The sequence below is a fragment of the Pseudophryne corroboree genome, chromosome 7 (assembly GCF_028390025.1).
Source record: "Pseudophryne corroboree isolate aPseCor3 chromosome 7, aPseCor3.hap2, whole genome shotgun sequence".
NCBI classification, from domain to species: Eukaryota; Metazoa; Chordata; class Amphibia; order Anura; family Myobatrachidae; genus Pseudophryne; species Pseudophryne corroboree.
The window spans coordinates 346,990,962-347,013,060 of NC_086450.1; the positions used below are offsets into that span (position 1 = coordinate 346,990,962).

At 41.4% G+C, this 22,099-nt stretch overlaps 2 protein-coding genes across 2 annotated transcripts in view; one reads left to right on the plus strand and one right to left on the minus strand.

Annotated features, from left to right (window-relative positions):
- Positions 1–22,099, minus strand: part of VWA3A (von Willebrand factor A domain containing 3A) — a 772,281-nt gene that overhangs the window by 25,454 nt on the left and 724,728 nt on the right. The gene's annotated exons all lie outside the window — the stretch shown is intronic.
- Positions 6,334–9,378, plus strand: LOC134943667 (alpha/beta hydrolase domain-containing protein 17C-like). The gene is made up of 3 exons (XM_063932380.1): positions 6,334–6,854; positions 7,528–7,707; positions 9,159–9,378. Exons 1-3 carry the CDS (start codon positions 6,334–6,336, stop codon positions 9,376–9,378), a joined length of 921 nt encoding a protein of 306 aa, XP_063788450.1.

The window sequence follows — 22,099 nt, forward strand, 5'->3', positions numbered from 1 at the left end:
ACTGGTTGATAAAGAGATAGTATACTCGTAACTAGTATGTATGTATAAAGAAAGAAAAAAAAAACCACGGTTAGGTGGTATATACAATTATGGACGGGCTGCCGAGTGCCGACACAGAGGTAGCCACAGCCGTGAACTACCGCACTGTACTGTGTCTGCTGCTAATATATAGACTGGTTGATAAAGAGATAGTATACTCGTAACTAGTATGTATGTATAAAGAAAGAAAAAAAAACCACGGTTAGGTGGTATATACAATTATGGACGGGCTGCCGAGTGCCGACACAGAGGTAGCCACAGCCGTGAACTACCGCACTGTACTGTGTCTGCTGCTAATATAGACTGGTTGATAAAGAGATAGTATACTCGTAACTAGTATGTATGTATAAAGAAAGAAAAAAAAACCACGGTTAGGTGGTATATACAATTATGGACGGGCTGCCGAGTGCCGACACAGAGGTAGCCACAGCCGTGAACTACCGCACTGTACTGTGTCTGCTGCTAATATAGACTGGTTGATAAAGAGATAGTATACTCGTAACTAGTATGACTATAAAGAAAGAAAAAAAAACCACGGTTAGGTGGTATATACAATTATGGACGGGCTGCCGAGTGCCGACACAGAGGTAGCCACAGCCGTGAACTACCGCACTGTACTGTGTCTGCTGCTAATATATAGACTGGTTGATAAAGAGATAGTATACTCGTAACTAGTATGTATGTATAAAGAAAGAAAAAAAAAACACGGTTAGGTGGTATATACAATTATGGACGGGCTGCCGAGTGCCGACACAGAGGTAGCCACAGCCGTGAACTACCGCACTGTACTGTGTCTGCTGCTAATATAGACTGGTTGATAAAGAGATAGTATACTCGTAACTAGTATGTATGTATAAAGAAAGAAAAAAAAACCACGGTTAGGTGGTATATACAATTATGGACGGGCTGCCGAGTGCCGACACAGAGGTAGCCACAGCCGTGAACTACCGCACTGTACTGTGTCTGCTGCTAATATATAGACTGGTTGATAAAGAGATAGTATACTCGTAACTAGTATGTATGTATAAAGAAAGAAAAAAAAACCACGGTTAGGTGGTATATACAATTATGGACGGGCTGCCGAGTGCCGACACAGAGGTAGCCACAGCCGTGAACTACCGCACTGTACTGTGTCTGCTGCTAATATATAGACTGGTTGATAAAGAGATAGTATACTCGTAACTAGTATGTATGTATAAAGAAAGAAAAAAAAACCACGGTTAGGTGGTATATACAATTATGGACGGGCTGCCGAGTGCCGACACAGAGGTAGCCACAGCCGTGAACTACCGCACTGTACTGTGTCTGCTGCTAATATAGACTGGTTGATAAAGAGATAGTATACTCGTAACTAGTATGTATGTATAAAGAAAGAAAAAAAAACCACGGTTAGGTGGTATATACAATTATGGACGGGCTGCCGAGTGCCGACACAGAGGTAGCCACAGCCGTGAACTACCGCACTGTACTGTGTCTGCTGCTAATATAGACTGGTTGATAAAGAGATAGTATACTCGTAACTAGTATGACTATAAAGAAAGAAAAAAAAAACACGGTTAGGTGGTATATACAATTATGGACGGGCTGCCGAGTGCCGACACAGAGGTAGCCACAGCCGTGAACTACCGCACTGTACTGTGTCTGCTGCTAATATAGACTGGTTGATAAAGAGATAGTATACTACTAATATTATATATACTGGTGGTCAGGTCACTGGTCACTAGTCACACTGGCAGTGGCACTCCTGCAGCAAAAGTGTGCACTGTTTAATTTTAATATAATATTATGTACCCCTGGCTCCTGCTATAACCTATAACTGGCACTGCAGTGCTCCCCAGTCTCCCCCACAATTATAAGCTGTGTGAGCTGAGCACAGTCAGATATATATATACATTGATGCAGCACACTGGGCTGAGCAGTGCACACAGATATGGTATGTGACTGAGTCACTGTGTGTATCGCTTTTTTCAGGCAGAGAACGGATATATTAAATAAAACAAACAACTGCACTGTCTGGTGGTCACTGTGGTCGTCAGTCACTAAACTCTGCACTCTCTTCTACAGTATCACAGCCTCAGGTCAATCTCTCTCTCTCTCTCTCAACCCTAATCTAAATGGAGAGGACGCCAGCCACGTCCTCTCCCTATCAATCTCAATGCACGTGTGAAAATGGCGGCGACGCGCGGCTCCTTATATAGAATCCGAGTCTCGCGATAGAATCCGAGCCTCGCGAGAATCCGACAGCGTCATGATGACGTTCGGGCGCGCTCGGGTTAACCGAGCAAGGCGGGAAGATCCGAGTCGCTCGGACCCGTGAAAAAAAACATGAAGTTCGGGCGGGTTCGGATTCAGAGAAACCGAACCCGCTCATCTCTAATAGATAGGATACTGTAGATATGAAGATAGATAGATAGATAGATAGATAGATAGATAGATAGATAGATAGATAGGATACTGTAGATAGATAGATAGATAGATAGATAGATAGATAGATAGATAGATAGATAGATAACTGTAGATATGAATATAGATAGAAACTGTAAATATGAAGATAGATAGATAGATAGATAACTGTAGATATGAAGATAGATAGATAGATAGATAGATAGATAGATAGATAGATAGATACTGTAGATATGAATATAGATAGAAACTGTAAATATGAAGATAGATAGATAGATAGATAGATAGATAGATAGATAGATAGATAGATAGATAGATAGATACTGTAGATATGAAGATAGATAGATAGATAGATAGATAGATAGATAGATAGATAGATAGATAGATAGATAGATAGATAGATAGATACTGTAGATATGAATATAGATAGAAACTATAGATAGATAGATAGATAGATAGATAGATAGATAGATAGATAGATAGATAGATAGATACTGTAGATATGAAGATAGATAGATAGATAGATAGATAGATAGATAGATAGATAGATAGATAGATAGATAGATAGATAGATAGATAACTGTAGATATGAAGATAGATAGATAGATAGATACTGTAGATATGAATATAGATAGAAACTGTAAATATGAAGTTAGATAGATAGATAGATAGATAGATAGATAGATAGATAGATAGATACTGTAGATATGAAGATAGATAGATAGATAGATAGATAGATAGATAGATAGATAGATAGATAGATACTGTAGATATGAATATACTGTAGATAGAAACTGTAGATATGAAGATAGATAGATAGATAGATAGATAGATAGATAGATAGATACTGTAAATATGAAGATAGATAGATAGATAGATAGATAGCTACTGTAGATATGAAGATAGATAGATAGATAAATAGATAGATAGATAGATAGATAGATAGGATACTGTAGATATGAAGATAGATAGATAGATAGATAGATAGATAGATAGGATACTGTAGAACTGTAGATATGAAGATAGATAGATAGATAGATAGATAGATAGCTGTAGATATGAATATAGATAGATACTGTAGATATGAATATAGATAGATAGATAGATAGATAGATAACTGTAGATATGAAGATAGATAGATAGATAGATAGATAGATAGATAGATAGATAGATAGAAAGAAAGATAGATACTGTATATATGAATATAGATAGAAACTGTAGATATGAAGATTGATAGATAGATAGATAGATAGATAGATAGATAGATAGATAGATAGATAGATAGATATAATATTATGTACCCCTGGCTCCTGCTATAACCTATAACTGGCACTGCAGTGCTCCCCAGTCTCCCCCACAATTATAAGCTGTGTGAGCTGAGCACAGTCAGATATATATATACATTGATGCAGCACACTGGGCTGAGCAGTGCACACAGATATGGTATGTGACTGAGTCACTGTGTGTATCGCTTTTTTCAGGCAGAGAACGGATATATTAAATAAAACAAACAACTGCACTGTCTGGTGGTCACTGTGGTCGTCAGTCACTAAACTCTGCACTCTCTTCTACAGTATCACAGCCTCAGGTCAATCTCTCTCTCTCTCTCTCAACCCTAATCTACTGTAAATGGAGAGGACGCCAGCCACGTCCTCTCCCTATCAATCTCAATGCACGTGTGAAAATGGCGGCGACGCGCGGCTCCTTATATAGAATCCGAGTCTCGCGATAGAATCCGAGCCTCGCGAGAATCCGACAGCGTCATGATGACGTTCGGGCGCGCTCGGGTTAACCGAGCAAGGCGGGAAGATCCGAGTCGCTCGGACCCGTGAAAAAAAACATGAAGTTCGGGCGGGTTCGGATTCAGAGAAACCGAACCCGCTCATCTCTAATAGATAGGATACTGTAGATATGAAGATAGATAGATAGATAGATAGATAGATAGATAGATAGATAGATAGATAGATAGGATACTGTAGATAGATAGATAGATAGATAGATAGATAGATAGATAGATAGATAGATAGATAGATAGATAGATAGATAGATAGATAACTGTAGATATGAATATAGATAGAAACTGTAAATATGAAGATAGATAGATAGATAGATAACTGTAGATATGAAGATAGATAGATAGATAGATAGATAGATAGATAGATAGATAGATAGATAGATACTGTAGATATGAATATAGATAGAAACTGTAAATATGAAGATAGATAGATAGATAGATAGATAGATAGATAGATAGATAGATAGATAGATAGATACTGTAGATATGAAGATAGATAGATAGATAGATAGATAGATAGATAGATAGATAGATAGATAGATACTGTAGATATGAATATAGATAGAAACTATAGATAGATAGATAGATAGATAGATAGATACTGTAGATATGAAGATAGATAGATAGATAGATAGATAGATAGATAGATAGATAGATAGATAGATAGATAACTGTAGATATGAAGATAGATAGATAGATAGATAGATACTGTAGATATGAATATAGATAGAAACTGTAAATATGAAGTTAGATAGATAGATAGATAGATAGATAGATAGATAGATAGATAGATAGATAGATAGATAGATAGATACTGTAGATATGAAGATAGATAGATAGATAGATAGATAGATAGATAGATAGATAGATAGATAGATAGATAGATAGATACTGTAGATATGAATATAGATAGAAACTGTAGATATGAAGATAGATAGATAGATAGATAGATAGATAGATAGATAGATAGATAGATAGATAGATAGATAGATAGATACTGTAAATATGAAGATAGATAGATAGATAGATAGATAGATAGATAGATAGATAGATAGCTACTGTAGATATGAAGATAGATAGATAGATAAATAGATAGATAGATAGATAGATAGATAGATAGATAGATACTGTAGATATGAAGATAGATAGATACTATAGATAAGAATATAGATAGACACTGTAGATAAGAATATAGATAGACACTGTAGATATGAAGATAGATAGATAGATAGATAGATAGATAGATAAATAGATAGATAGATAACTGTAGATATGAAGATAGATAGATACTGTAGATATGAATGTAGATAAATACTGTAGATAGATACTGTAGACCGTGCCCTTATAATAATATGATGTATATAAAGGTTGAGTGCTATACATGGAATCTATTGTTAATAAGCCCTCTAGGATTGGTCTAAAAATTACAGTGGAACGATGTGAATTGCTGTAATATAACTGGTACTGACTCAGTTATGCTATAGCGTTATATGGAACGTGTAATCATTATGTGCCATGACTAAGGATGGGTGCGTAATATATGGAAGTAGGCGCTGGTGCGCTCCTCCGGTGATTACCTGCAATCAGGGAATGGTGGAGAAGTGAGGGGCGCAGGGAGCCATACACACTACATATTTGGCCATAATCACACAGGTGACATTTCATATACAGTATGTGTGTGCTACATTTATTCTATAGATAAACATTATGTACAAACGTTATAGTAATGACCAATACATCTCTAATCTAGTAATATACAGTAACAATGACAGCTGGGTGCTGAGGCTGCAGCCCTGGTCAGGGACAGGTAGTGTCTGTGATGTCACAATGCAGCCCTGGTCAGTGACAGGTAGTGTCTGTGATGTCACAATCGTGTCATAACCTCATATCCACTTGGATGTTACTCAGAGAGAATAGTTGCTTCCCAGACATCAGTGTGAGAAGTCGCGTCTTTATCAGAGCTGTTAAGCTTTTATTTATAATTATTACTGTTAGATTAGAATAGCTATATTAAGTATTTTATATAGAACTATTATAATAAGATCACTGCCCAGTGTCCAGAGTGTTAGGACCGGGCCCAACACCCCTCTTTGAGGATGTACGGCCTCTCGTGGAGGAGGCTGTTTTCGATCTTTTGCTGCCCACCGAGGCTGAACTGCATTATTGCCAAACTGGCCTTTCACCCCCCAGAGCCTACGTACACGCTACGTGAGATTGAGGCAGCCCCAGCACAGGACCTGGCGCAGGATGAGCAGGTGGACCCCACAATCTGTCTACCTCCCGTATGTAATCTGCAGCTATCAGAAGGGGCTAACTGGCCACACTCCCAGCAGAAGCTGGACGCTGTAGAGATGTTCCGCTGTACCACCAAGCGGGGGAATAGCCTGGCCTGTATGTACGTCCGCTGCGTCCCTGGGAGCCGCTACACACTCCTCTACTCTCACGACTGTGCTGTTGACCTAGGCAAGATGTGCAGACGCTACCTTGCCCTAGGCTCCAAGATCAAGTGCAATATATTCTCCTACGACTACTCCGGCTATGGGGTGAGCAGCGGAAAGCCAAGCGAGAAGAACGCATATGCAGACATCGAGGCAGCTTGGCTCGCCCTGAGGACCCGGTATGTATGATTGGGGTGTATGAGTCTTCCCCAGCCCCCACACAGCCTCTGCCTGACACCCTGCATGTGGTGTATGGGTGTCCTGTATGTATGTGGGGGATATGCTACACTAAGGGCTACTATTTACTACGTAGGGTGAATGTATATGCTGTGTATTGTGCTCCTATTAGTTTATATACTCCTCTCCCCGCATGAACTGGTTATACAGTATAAATGTAATTGGTGTATTGGGACTTGCTTACATAAAGACAGTGGGTATATATCGCTGGCATTATAGGGTCTTAGCCAAAGGATGTAACTACTGCAGAAGCAGGGGGTGACACTTTCCTCTGCTCTCCTGCCTCATAGGACGCACTGCCATATGTACTGTGCTGTAAGAGTATGTTGCATTATTGGGCTCCCCATTCTATCTAGCAGCATAGAGGGGTTTCCTTCCAATGTGACTGGACGCTCCCCTCCCCTAGCTCCTTAGTGTTCCTAGCTGACTGGAACTAGGTAAATGTGCATAACCTATGTAGTCCTGTTCCACACATACACTGCCTATCACTCATATAAGTTATCCAGTCATTTACCTAGTTCAGATATCCAGCCTTTATATACAAGTTTCCCATAAGGAACCACAATAGAAGTGATGTAATTGGAGTTTGATCATTTTTCTGCTTTATCTCTACAGATATGGAGTCCCGGCGGAAAATATCATCCTGTATGGAGAGAGCATTGGGACAGCACCGGCAGTTGACCTTGCCACGCGCTACAAATGTGCAGCAGTAATACTGCACGGGGCGCTCATGTCAGGTGTGCGGATGGGCTATCCTAACGCCCGGAGGGCCTACTGTTGGGATGCCTTCACCAAGTAAGACATTGCTGTGTTTTTATACTAAGCTGTAGGTTACTTGTGGGGTTTAGTATGTGCTGGGAGCAAGCAGTACCAGGGTCAGCCCACGTACTGGATAACTGAATTGGCCCCTAGGTGCGCTTTGTCAGGCAAACAACAGGGGTATATCTACTAAATGTCCATTTCCATCAATTTTTATCTGTTGGAGATCCATCTGGATGGATGTTGTGTTCTAAAACACACATTTACTAACACATAATCTTTTTATATTATTTTTTCAATGTTAGTAAATGTGTGTTTTATCCCCCGGAATGCAACATCCATTTAGATTGATTTCTCTCAATTTGAAATTAATAAATATCGAACTTTAGTAAATACACCCCCAGCTCTGTTGGCCCAATCAGTTTGTATGTGTATCCCAGTGGGATGTCTTCAGCATTCCAATGGACGGGGTGCCGGCGGTCATGTGACCGACGCCGGAATGCCAACACCACTTGGTACACAGGCACTGGAATACCGACCACTGAAGGTAAGTATTGTGGAGAGCTTTAGTGTTAGGGCCCGCGGTGATTAGAGTTAGGCACTGGGGGGGTTTAGCCCTAGCTGCCAACCCCCCAAGGGTTATCCCTAGCCACCACCCCCAGGGAGTTAGCCCTAGCTGCCACCCCCGGGAGGTTAGGGTAGGGATGAGTAAAAATACTTACCCCCTCCACCGATCTTCAATGTCAGGATGCCGGTGACGGTCATGTGACCACCGGTATCCCAACCACTGGGATAGCATACTGAACCCATCCCATCTTATACCGAATGCTAATCCAATTAGAGTATTCCCTACCAGAAACCTTTCTGGGGGGCTATGGCCCTGTGTCTCTTGTCAGTTTTGTAACACCCTGCATCTACTGCTGCCCCTCTTCATCTCGCATGCTCGCATTGGCGAGCAATGCTCTGCCTGTGTGAGCAATTGACCCCGGTGTCTGCGCACTCTCCTCACTACAGCCGCCCCAATGTCTTCTCATACAGGCAGCAAGTTGTCGGTTTGCGGGAGCCGGCGTAGCTGCAGCGGGAGTGTGTACAACATTGAGGCTACTTCTGCAGAACTTAAACACTGGATCCCCAGATAAGTTACCTCTGGCACCGGTTTTACTCCCAATATATCATAGCTGCTTATAAATGGGAAATACGGCACTATTCCTCTTTCATCCTATTTGTATTGTATAACAGAAACAAGTTGAAGTCTTGTGCATGACTTTGGCTTATTAGGTCAATAGATTGCACTGGGCTCATTACCAACAGTAGATTCATTGTCCAACATTGCTCTGCCAAAGTCCTGTATGTGACCTTCTACATGAGCAGCTCTGCATGTTACCTGATGCATTATTTCCATTCTATATGTTTAGTGGCCGTTTTACATGTGTGATAGCTCCATGCTGTTTCTGTTGTATAATCCCTTTGTATCATGTCCTTTGCAGCATCGACAAAATCTCCAAGGTCACCTGCCCGGTACTCATCATCCATGGGACTAAAGATGCGGTTGTGGACTTCTGCCATGGGCTGACAATGTATGAGCGCTGCCCAACTGCTGTAAAGCCTCTCTGGGTGGAAGGAGGAGGGCACACGGATTTACATAAGCACAGGCAATATCTAGTGAGACTCCAGAAATTCATCTCTCAGGAGCTGCCCAATATATGAATCCACCACCGCCCCTGTACAAGTACCATCTAATCCGGGGGACTGAGACCTCTCGATGGCACATTCCACCTAGGTGCATTATAGATCCATCAGATCCATCAGTCAAAGATATCGACCATGGACTGCAGGGAGCTAACATCCAGGATCTGACATATATATAATGCCTAATGCTCTCTTACAATACACCAATCTGAACTAACTCAAGGGTGTCTGTGTTATTTTTCCATAGCGTTGTCTCATTCAGGAACACAAGCTGTAAGCATGGGGGATATAGCTGCGAATATACAATGATAAATAGGCCCCATAGAAGGTTGCCAAATATCACATAATCTCAGGAGGAGAGGTGTGCTGAGCAACATTATCTGTCCAAGCCACAGGATCCCTCACTGTCCATAGCTGTGTTCTGATGTACGGGTGCAGAACCATTGTGCATAGGAACAGACAGCTCCAATAAAAGAATATGAACTACAGTTAGCTACAGTTACTAAGGAAAATATCTAGACCTGCCATAGAATAACTGACAGAGATACCACTAGGACTAGTATAAATATGCATCTGTATAACTATATTCATCCAGGGCCGTCTTAACAGTAGTGTGGGCCCCTGGGCACAGCAACGCACTGGGGCCCCTATCCATCCTCCAACAGTAGGGGTGGGGGGTGCTATCAGTGGCAACTTTGATGTCCTGCGGGCGGTACGGGGTGATCTATCTTCCGCTAAGCATGTAGAACCTGGAGCAGTAATTTCTGCTAATTACTCCTTTACTGCACAGATGGGGCGGGAGGGAGAACACTAAACTGTAGAATGGGGCATTGTGCTGGATAAAGTGGCCCTGGTACATGACTTTCAGGGTGGTAGGGGGTGTTTAATACGTAGCGGAGGAGTGGATGGTTGTGCGGCTTAATATTTATCATTTTCTGGTGGGAGGGCAGCTTGCTTGACTGCAGATATCTCAAGTTCCTGGTAATAGATTTCTTAGCTTTTAATAGGATAAAAAAACTATAGAGACCCACCTTTCAGGAGGTGCTAGGGACTTGTAGATCAGAGTTCAGGAACTAGAGCAGTCCTCCAATGAAAATCTAAAACTGCATACCAGGCGTGTGGAACTGGAGCAGGGACCATCTGCTTGAAGGCGGATATCTCTGGTTCTGGGCATAGTAGGGCCAAGTTGCCATTGTCCGCTGAAAGGGGAGAGTTCCAGCATTTGGAGAATACCCTCGGAAAAACTCTATGTCAGACAGAACCTAAGATATCTGGCTTGGAAGAGCAACTAACAGGCTTGGATGGGGACCACTGCTTTGAAGTCGGATATCTCTGGTTTCCTAGGGCCGATTTTCAAAAATCTGGTACCCCTGGAAAGAGGGGACCCTCAGCTATTAGCCTGGAGCCCTTATACTCATGGGGCCCTTGGGCAAGAGCCCATTGAGCCCATACGAAAAAACGGCCGTGTTTTCATCTGCTGTGCTGCATTTATACAAGTGAGATGACGCACCATATTCATCCTACCAAATGTACATAGACTGGAGTAACAGCAGTTACTAAGCCCTGGAGCAGGCCTCCGCACCCCCACATCTGCCCCACCGTTAGTGCGTGATATCACACTGATGTGCATATTTATGTAACTGCTACCTAATAAGAGTTAGATGGAGGGGGCTGGTGCCAGGGTGATATACTGCTGATATATTAGTATCAGTAAGTGCGGTATCTCTCAGTAGAGGTTTGTAATAAGCGGCCGTGAAATAAATGATCTTCTATTGAGGGCAGAAATTATCACCTGCCTGGAGTATATGGAGATTAAATAAATTCAATAAGTAACTGGGGAGACAGACTCCTGATTAATACAGATACTGTATACTACTGTTATAGATCGGGGTGATAGTCCCCTCCCTGTGTCAGACTATCAGAGGAGAGGCTATTACATTTGGATGGGGGGAGGGATTCAGGGGAAATTTGAGAAAAAATTACTTCACAGAAAGGGTATTGGACAAGTGGACTAGCCTCCCATCAGAGGTGGTAGAGGCTAAGACAGTAGAGCAATTTAGATAGATAGATAGATAGATAGATAGATAGATAGATAGATAGATAGATAGATAGATAGATAACTGTACATATGAAGATAGATACTGTAGATATGAATATAGATAGAAACTGTAGATATGAAGATAGATAGATAGATAGATAGATAGATAGATAGATAGATAGATAGATAGATAGATAGATAGATAGATAGATAGATAGATACTGTAGATATGAAGATAGATAGATAGATAGATAGATAGATAGATAGATAGATAGATAGATAGATAGATAACTGTACATATGAAGATAGATACTGTAGATATGAATATAGATAGAAACTGTAGATATGAAGATAGATAGATAGATAGATAGATAGATAGATAGATAGATAGATAGATAGATAGATAGATAGATACTGTAGATATGAAGATAGATAGATAGATAGATAGATAGATAGATAGATAGATAGATAGATAGATAGATAACTGTACATATGAAGATAGATACTGTAGATATGAATATAGATAGAAACTGTAGATATGAAGATAGATAGATAGATAGATAGATAGATAGATAGATAGATAGATAGATAGATAGATAGATACTGTAGATATGAAGATAGATAGATAGATAGATAGATAGATAGATAGATAGATAGATAGATAGATAGATAGATAGATAGATAGATAGATAGATAGATAGACCAAAGCAAGGACTGGCACTCCTATGTTCCAACCAGGTATGCAGTGCCTAGGTGCCAGTAAGCAATGAGACAGTCCAAAAGAAAGACAACAGGCTGGGCCGTCAGCTTTATTTTTTGCTGCCTTTAGGCATGTTATATTAGTCCTGGAGTGCCGTATCTGACGGCCCAGCCTGTTGTGTCAACGTTTCATTTAATTTCTTAAATTTCGTCAGGACAGTATCAAATACAAAACAAAACCGCTTACCTTAAGTACATACACCACATACAGATTATTCCACGCAGCACGTGCGGGTCCTGGACGGGGACTAGTGACGTCACGGTCAAGCGACGTGCGCCCTCCGGCGCCGTTGTCATAGTAACCCGTCTGAGTTAGCCGCACCAGTGCTGAGAGTATAAAAACAAATCATAATCAAAAAACACACATAAACACAATACAGACATGTGTCCAACACCTTAAAGGAAAAAAATATAAAAATATAAATCAAATCCACAATATGATGAGAGCTGAGCATAACATAATTATGTGGATAACCAGTATAAACTGATACCTTAAAGTTATCCCAGTAATTGTATATATAAAGAGACCAAGCGGTCCCAATTCTCTTATGGTAAACACATAATGGGGATATCCCCCAATATAGACCAGAACTCATGAATATAATAGGAGTACAAATTCCCACTAGTACCAGATAACTATTAAGGAACTACAGAAGGCCACCAACCCTACAGGATATATTAAAAATACAATAACTGGAGATATATATATAAGACACAAAGCTTCAGAAAATTTCTCATGATGTCAAAACAGGAAAAAATTTACAAAAAACAACCTAAATTATTGGATTCATTAAGCCCATAAGGGGCCAAAGTCCGTAGTTCGAAGATCCAACGGGCTTCCTTGCGTAAATAACACTGCTCCTCGATCCCCCCCTCGGATGTCACAGGGAACATGGTCAATGATTTTGTGTCGCAAACTGGCCAGGGGGTGCTTGGCCTCACGGAAATGTCGGGCTACCGGCTGTTCTTGATGGGTACCCTCCAGTGCCGAGCGGATGGCTTGGCGATGTAATGCCATTCTTTCCTTGAATTGGCGGATGGTATTACCGATGTAGAGTAGTCCACATGGACACTTGATGTAATAGATTACAAATGTACTTTGACAGGACAAGATATGTTTAATACGAATTTGCTTGCCCGAATGTGGATGACTAAAAGTAGAACCACATTCCATGGATCTACAGGTGGTGCAGCCCAAGCACTTGTAGCACCCCGGTTGTCGTGATAAGAAAGTCCTTTGAGTGGTATTTTCCATATGAGAGATATCATTTCTGACTAAAATATCACGGAGATTACGTTTGCGTTTATAGCTGGGCATAAGCTTGCAATGTTTGATGGATTTAAGGTCAGGGTCAGCGGTAAGTACGGGCCATAAACTTTTACCCATCTGCATATTTTGCTGGTTGAAAGGATGATATTCCTGTACGAATGGTATTCTGTTGTCATTTTTATGGCTTGATGTCTTAATAGCAAGAAGTTCTTGTCTCTGAATATTTAGCACTTGCTCCTTAATTGTTCGTAGTTGAGTAACATCGTACCCCTGGACCACAAAGTCCTGTATCATCATGTCTATGCGCTTTTCCGCCTTCGCAAGAGTGTCACAAGTGCGAACAGCTCGTAGGAACTGTGATTTCGGTAAGCTACCTGTAACGAAGCCTGGATGTTGGCTGTCGGCCCTCAATATTGTGTTACGGTCCGTGGGTTTCTTATAGAGGTCTGTGGCTATATGCCCATCTTGTAAAGACACTTCTACATCCAAATATTGGACCACTGTGTCACTTATTTGGTAGGTAAATTGTATGTCAGCATCCATCTCGTTTATTTGTTGCATCGCCGATGTGAATTCTAGGCTGGTGCCTGACCAGATGATGAACAGGTCATCTATGTATCGAGTTAAATACAAGATTCTGGATTGCATGCTTGGGTTTAAGAGAAAGAGATCCCTGTCTAGCTCGAACATGAAGATGTTAGCCAGAGATGGCCCGACACAAGACCCCATCGCACAACCCCGTTGCTGGACGTACCATTGTCGGTCGAATAGGAAATAGTTCCTAGTAAGGGACAGCATTAATAACTCACAGAAGAAGTCAATGTCTGGACCTCTGTAGGCCATATTCCCCGTCAGGAATCTGCGGACTGCTTGTACTCCCCGGTTGTGGGGAATGTTGGTATATAATGATATTACATCCAACGTGCATAAGAAGCATCCCTTCGGCAAAGTCGGTAAATCTGCCAATTTCCTAAGAAATGTGGACGAATCCTTAAGGTAAGTCGGTTGATCCTGGATGAGTTCCTGTAAGAAACTATCTAGATATTGTGAAATGATATAGTAGATGGAGTCCCGGGCACTGATAATGGGGCGTCCGGGTGGATGTGTGGAGTTCTTATGCATCTTTGGGATTGAGTATAACACTGGAGTTTTCGGGTGGTCTGTGGATAATGCCTGACAAACTTTGTCAGTAATAAAACCACTCAGAGTTGCTTCATGTAGAACCGCATCCAGCCTTAATACGGGTTAATTCACGCTGGGACTCTTCAATCACTAATAGGAGCAGATCAAAGCTGCATTTGTTCAGGACAGCCACCCACCGTCGGCAAAACTCCGGATTGAATTTACCGATGGTGGGGGTGTTCTTAATCCTGAAGCCCCTAGGAATCAATTTCTTACGGTAGTAATCACTGAGAGTGGAACCATGGAGAAAATAATCAATTTCCTTCTTTTTTAGTTTAAGTAGCTTGAAAAACAATTGTCTATTGGGCATGGAAATATCAGGGGTATCAGTAATTTCAGGAAACAAAATACCCTCGGCTTCACTTTCTGAGAGAGAGAGCATTTCTCCAGGAGGTAGAGGCACATTCCTATAGCCACTGGTGCTTGGTTGCTCAGTGCCCGTTGCCATATTGGAGATATCACCAAAAAAAACTTTGTGATAAAAAAATGTGTGAAAAAAAATAGAAAAATAATAATAAAGAAGAAGACAATCTGTATCCTGGAAATAATTTTAGGGTGCCTTGTCAAAAGAGTGGAGGGGGGTTGTGTCCGTCGCTTGCAAAACGGACCACAGCACTTACCCCCCACAATACACAGACCAAAGCAAGGACTGGCACTCCTATGTTCCAACCAGGTATGCAGTGCCTAGGTGCCAGTAAGCAATGAGACAGTCCAAAAGAAAGATACGGCACTCCAGGACTAATATAACATGCCTAAAGGCTGTATCATTCAAGAAGGAACTGGATGCGGTTCTACATGAAGCAACTCTGAGTGGTTTTATTACTGACAAAGTTTGTCAGGCATTAGCCACAGACCACCCGAAAACTCCAGTGTTATACTCAATCCCAAAGCTGCATAAGAACTCCACACATCCACCCGGACGCCCCATTATCAGTGCCCGGGACTCCATCTACTATATCATTTCACAATATCTAGATAGTTTCTTACAGGAACTCATCCAGGATTAACCGACTTACCTTAAGGATTCGTCCACATTTCTTAGGAAATTGGCAGATTTACCGACTTTGCCGAAGGGATGCTTCTTATGCACGTTGGATGTAATATCATTATATACCAACATTCCCCACAACCGGGGAGTACAAGCAGTCCGCAGATTCCTGACTGGGAATATGGCCTACAGAGGTCCAGACATTGACTTCTTCTGTGAGTTATTAATGCTGTCCCTTACTAGGAACTATTTCCTATTCGACCGACAATGGTACGTCCAGCAACGGGGTTGTGCGATGGGGTCTTGTGTCGGGCCATCTCTGGCTAACATCTTCATGTTCGAGCTAGACAGGGATCTCTTTCTCTTAAACCCAAGCATGCAATCCTAGTGGGAATTTGTACTCCTATTATATTCATGAGTTCTGGTCTATATTGGGGGATATCCCCATTATGTGTTTACCATAAGAGAATTGGGACCGCTTGGTCTCTTTATATATACAATTACTGGGATAACTTTAAGGTATCAGTTTATACTGGTTATCCACATAATTATGTTATGCTCAGCTCTCATCATATTGTGGATTTGATTTATATTTTTATATTTTTTTCCTTTAAGGTGTTGGACACATGTCTGTATTGTGTTTATGTGTGTTTTTTGATTATGATTTGATTTTATACTCTCAGCACTGGTGCGGCTAACTCAGACGGGTTACTATGACAACGGCGCCGTAGGGCGCACGTCGCTTGACCGTGACGTCACTAGTCCCCGTCCAGGACCCGCACGTGCTGCGTGGATTAATATGTATGTGGTGTATGTACTTAAGGTAAGCGGTTTTGTTTTGTATTTGATACTGTCCTGACGAAATTTAAGAAATTAAATGAAACGTTGACACAACAGGCTGCGCCGTCAGCTTTATTTTTTGCTGCCTTTAGGCATGTTATATTAGTCCTGGAGTGCCGTATCTTTCTTTTAGATAGATAGATAGATAGATAGATAGATAGATAGATAGATAGATAGATAGATAGATAGATAGATAGATAGGATACTGTAGATATGAAGATAGATAGATAGATAGATAGATAGATAGATAGATAGATAGATAGATAGATAGATAGATAGAATACTGTAGAACTGTAGATATGAAGGAAGATAGATAGATAGATAGATAGATAGATAGATAGATAGATAGATATATAGATAGATAGATAGATAGATAGAAACTGTAAATATGAATATAGATAGAAACTGTAAATATGAAGATAGATAGATAGATAGATAGATAGATAGATAGATAGATAGATAGATAATGTAGATATGAAGATAGATAGATAGATAGATAGATAGATAGATAGATAGATAGATAGATAGATAGATAGATAGATAGATAGATAGATAACTGTAGATATGAAGATAGATACTGTAGATATGAATATAGATAGAAATTGTAGATATGAAGAAAGATAGATAGATAGATAGATAGATAGATAGATAGACAGATAGATAGATAGATAGATAGAGAGACTGTAGATATGAAGATAGATAGATAGAGAGATAGATAGATACTGTAGATATGAAGATAGTAAGATAGATAGGATACTGTAGATATGAAGATAGATACTGTAGATATGAAGATAGACAGATAGATAGATAGATAGATAGATAGATAGGTAACTGTAGATATGAAGATAGATACTGTAGATATGAATATAGATAGAAACTGTAGATATGAAGACAGATAGATAGATAGTGTGAGGATACCGGGTTCCAAATCACTCAGTCATGGTGGTAGATGAAAAACCAACAGTGGTTTATTGAACAGAATGGGTTATAAACAGCTCAGCACACTTCTGTGATCCAATTCTACACGACAATCCCTCCTGGAACTCCTGACAGAACATTACTTCTTAGTCAGTCTCCTGCCACTGTCTCACCTTCTCTTCCAGATCTCTCTCACCTCCCCTGTTTGCTATTATCAAACCTTTGTCTTTTCTACAAGAAGGCGACACCCCCAGAACAGTTTCACATGCCCAGGCATGTCCCCTAGGCCACAATAGATGTTAACTAAAGTAACTTTACTTAATCTGATTGTGTGGCCTGGAATCCATTGTGTGGGGAAGAATGAGGGGGGTGTATGGCCTGACATCTGAGACTGGCTGTATCTACACAACAGCAAACACACAGGTTATCTGCGCAGTCATATGGGGGGAACATTATTTTACAACTATAACACAATAACCAATACATTCATATATATACATCGAAAACATAACTGTACCCTTGTAACAATAACATCATACAATATAATACAATATTGCCTAACATATAATTAATAATTGGTGAAGTCCATGTGTAGGACCAGGGCTAGGAAAGTAACCACGTATCTTTTATCACTGAGCGACACGATGCGCCAGCTGTGTCATCACATGTCGTCACATTACCTTCCCCTACTTTCTCGCCCTGTGTCCTAAGTAGCTTAAGCTTGCTGAGCGCAGTGATGCTCTTCTACCTCAGACAGTCTGTGCCCCATCATAACAATGACTGGCTGGTTTCTCTTGTGGGTCTGGTGGTTTTTGTGAATAGCATTTTACAGTTTGTACGGAGCCCACCAGCGTCCCAGGTCCAAAGTCTGTGGTAATTGTCATGAGGCTTGTGTGGGAATTTCTTTCCCCGGTCTGGTGGGTGTGTGGCCCACAGTACATAAATCAATGCAGTCTTACCAGGGTCCGGTGGAAACGTGATCAGCAGTCCATAGTTCTTGTATTTCCCCCCGGTGTCCCATCCAAATACATTAATCAAAGTCCCCTTTGTAGACAGCCGCTGGGTTGGGGTAACAGCATGTGCAACAGTATAATTCAGTAAGTCCAATAACTGCACCTGGGGACCTAATAATTCCCCTACACCCAACTGGGTAACCTCACATTTCAGATAGTCACAATTTTCCTCCATAAACAAAATCTGATCTCTGGGGCCCTCACTCTCCCTCCCCAACCATGTATTCCCTGGGAACCCCACTTCCATCACCTCTGGTGCATCAGGACAGTGACTTCCCTCCCCCAAACATGAACCACGGGTATGGTAATTGTCAGGGCACAATGGGGATTCCTTCATGCCAGAAGTTTCTTCTGTGCTATCCTGGGTAAATGCTTCCTCCAGCCTGGCTAGCTGGGTAACTTGTGGGATCCTACTCTGAGTCTTGTATGCTTTGGCCTGGAGTACAATCTGCTCAGCTTCCTTGTGTGTATCCATTAACTCGACCATCGTTGTACTGGAACATGGATGTAGGTTCACCGGGACAGTGGCATTACCTTCTCCATTCACTGCTACATGTACTGGCTGACCACCATTGTCCTGGTTAGAGTCAGTCATTTCACCTTGCACACAATGCCAGTCCAAAACACATTCAGGTGCCCTAGAGTAGAGCAACATGTTCCCTTCCAGTTCCTGAGCTGATGCTATTTTCACCAGGTCTGATCCCTGGATTTTCTCTGAGTCACAGGGAAGATTCTGGCATTCAGACTGCAGCTCCTTACCATCAAGTTCACTGAATGAGAACAGACCTCCAGAATCTTCTGGGAGAGATACAATTGCTGGAGATACACTGGGCCCTTCCTGAACATCCTTTTCTGATAAAATAACTGGGGCAGCCATGAACATAGCTTCACAATAGGCCTCCCTCAGCCGAATATGCTGATCAGCCTGAAGTGAGACACTGTCTGCACTAGCCATGCTTATAGTTGGGACATTACCACCTACTGCTGCCCTCGCAGAGATCTCCTCTTCCACCTCTGCCAATGGGAAGGCATAGTGCATCTTCTCCTGGGGTGTTTGGATGACAGACCCCACTCCCTTCTAATTTTCAGTAGCCTCCCCCAAACACAACACTGTAAATGGCTCAGTAGCCAGGACTGGTTGGTGCTCACCTGAAGGATTCCCTTGGAGGCTCTGTTGCTGAAGTGGTGGTCGGGTGATAGTGGCAACTTCTTCCTCAATGTCTCGCTGGCACTCTGGGATGGTTTCTATATCCTCCAAGCCTGCAAATGGCCAGTTGTAACACAGCTCATGCCGGTCACTGAGTGTTTCACTGTGACATTCCCCCAGGGAGAAGAGAACGGGTTGCAGACAGCGCTTCCTTGCATCCACCTGGTCAAGGTCATCCTTTTCCAGTGTAACATACTGGGCAGACAGTTCTTGACACTCTCTCACCAAGTCCTCATCCTCCATCTCAGCAAAAGGGAAGTTGTAGTGCAGTTCCTCCTGGGGTGCCTGGATTGTGCTCACTGCTGTCTTCAGTTCGTGTGCTTCCTTCCGTATAGACCACTGGGCAACTTCTTCCCTTGGGTATGGGAGAAGCTGTTGCAGGTGGTGCCTTTCCACATCCACCCTGTAACACTGGCCTCACCATGCTGGGGTATCCAGGGGCCCCCGATCCAATGCCACTTCTTCTGGCTCTGTCCGGGAAGGCAATTTACTCTGCACTTGCTCTTCCGTCTCTGTATATTGTATCCTTTGTGTCATTTGGGCCACTGTGGCGATCACTTCCTCCCTGAATTCCTCAAACTCTGGCTCCCCCAGCAGATTCCATGTGGCTGCTTCACTTCTGCAGTGCATGAACGCATTCCCAAGATGACACAACTTGTCCTGTATGCTGGATACTCTCCACCTGCTGATTTCCCACTGAGCTTCATTCCAGTACTCCCAAATGTACTGCATTTTGGAAACTATAAATAAAAGATCCGGCTTCTCAGCCTGCCGATATGCTGACAAACTTCCAACCACAAGCTCCACTGCCCTGGTTCCATTACTGGTCTCCTCCGCTGAGGCCTCGACCATATCCTCCTCTTCCTCCTTATCACAAGGGTGCTCAACGTCCCATTGAGCCAGTTTTCCAATTAGGGATTCCTTGGTATCCACTGTATTAAACTCAATCCGTCTTGCTCGACAGAGGTCCTGTAGTTGATCCTTCTTGCTGTAACGGTAGCATAGCGGGGCGGAATCCATTGCCTGCTGTGGTTTATACCTTTCTGCTGGTGTCTTGAGTGATCCCACCGCTGACGCCAAATGTGAGGATACCGGGTTCCAAATCACTCAGTCATGGTGGTAGATGAAAAACCAACAGTGGTTTATTGAACAGAATGGGTTATAAACAGCTCAGCACACTTCTGTGATCCAATTCTACACGACAATCCCTCCTGGAACTCCTGACAGAACATTACTTCTTAGTCAGTCTCCTGCCACAGTCTCACCTTCTCTTCCAGATCTCTCTCACCTCCCCTGTTTGCTATTATAAAACCTTTGTCTTTTCTACAATAAGGCGACACCCCCAGAACAGTTTCACATGCCCAGGCATGTCCCCTAGGCCACAATAGATGTTAACTAAAGTAACCTTACTTAATCTGATTGTGTGGCCTGGAATCCATTGTGTGGGGAAGAATGAGGGGGGTGTATGGCCTGACATCTGAGACTGGCTGTATCTACACAACAGCAAACACACAGGTTATCTGCGCAGTCATATGGGGGGAACATTATTTTACAACTATAACACAATAACCAATACATTCATATATATACATCGAAAACATAACTGTACCCTTGTAACAATAACATCATACAATATAATACAATATTGCCTAACATATAATTAATAATTGGTGAAGTCCATGTGTAGGACCAGGGCTAGGAAAGTAACCACGTGTCTTTTATCACTGAGCGACACGATGCGCCAGCTGTGTCATCACATGTCGTCACAGATAGATAGATAGATAGATAGATAACTGTAGATATGAAGATAGATACTGTAGATATGAATATAGATAGAAACTGTAGATATGAAGATAGATAGATAGATAGATAGATAGATAGGATACTGTAGATATGAAGATAGACAGATATATAGATAGAATACTGTAGATAGATAGATAGATAGATAGATAGATAGATAGATAGGATACTGTGGAACTGTAGATATGAAGATAGATATATAGATAGATAGATAGATAGATAGATAGATAGATAGATAGATAGATAGCTGTATATATGAATTTAGATAGATACTGTAGATATGAATATAGATAGAAACTGTAAATATGAAGATAGATAGATAGATAGATAGATAGATAGATAGATAGATAGATAGATAGATAGATAGATAGATACTGTAGATATGAAGATAGATAGATAGATAGATAGATAGATAGATAGATAGATAGATAGATAGATAGATAACTGTAGATATGAAGATAGATACTGTAGATATGAATATAGATAGAAACTGTAGATATGAAGACAGATAGATAGATAGATAGATAGATAGATAGATAGATAGATAGATAGAAAGATACTGTAGATATGAATATAGATAGACACTGTAGATATGAAGATAGATAGATAGATAGATAGATAGATAGATAGATAGATAGATAGATAGATAGATAACTGTAGATATGAAGATAGATACTGTAGATATGAATATAGATAAATACTGTAGATAGATACTGTAGACCGG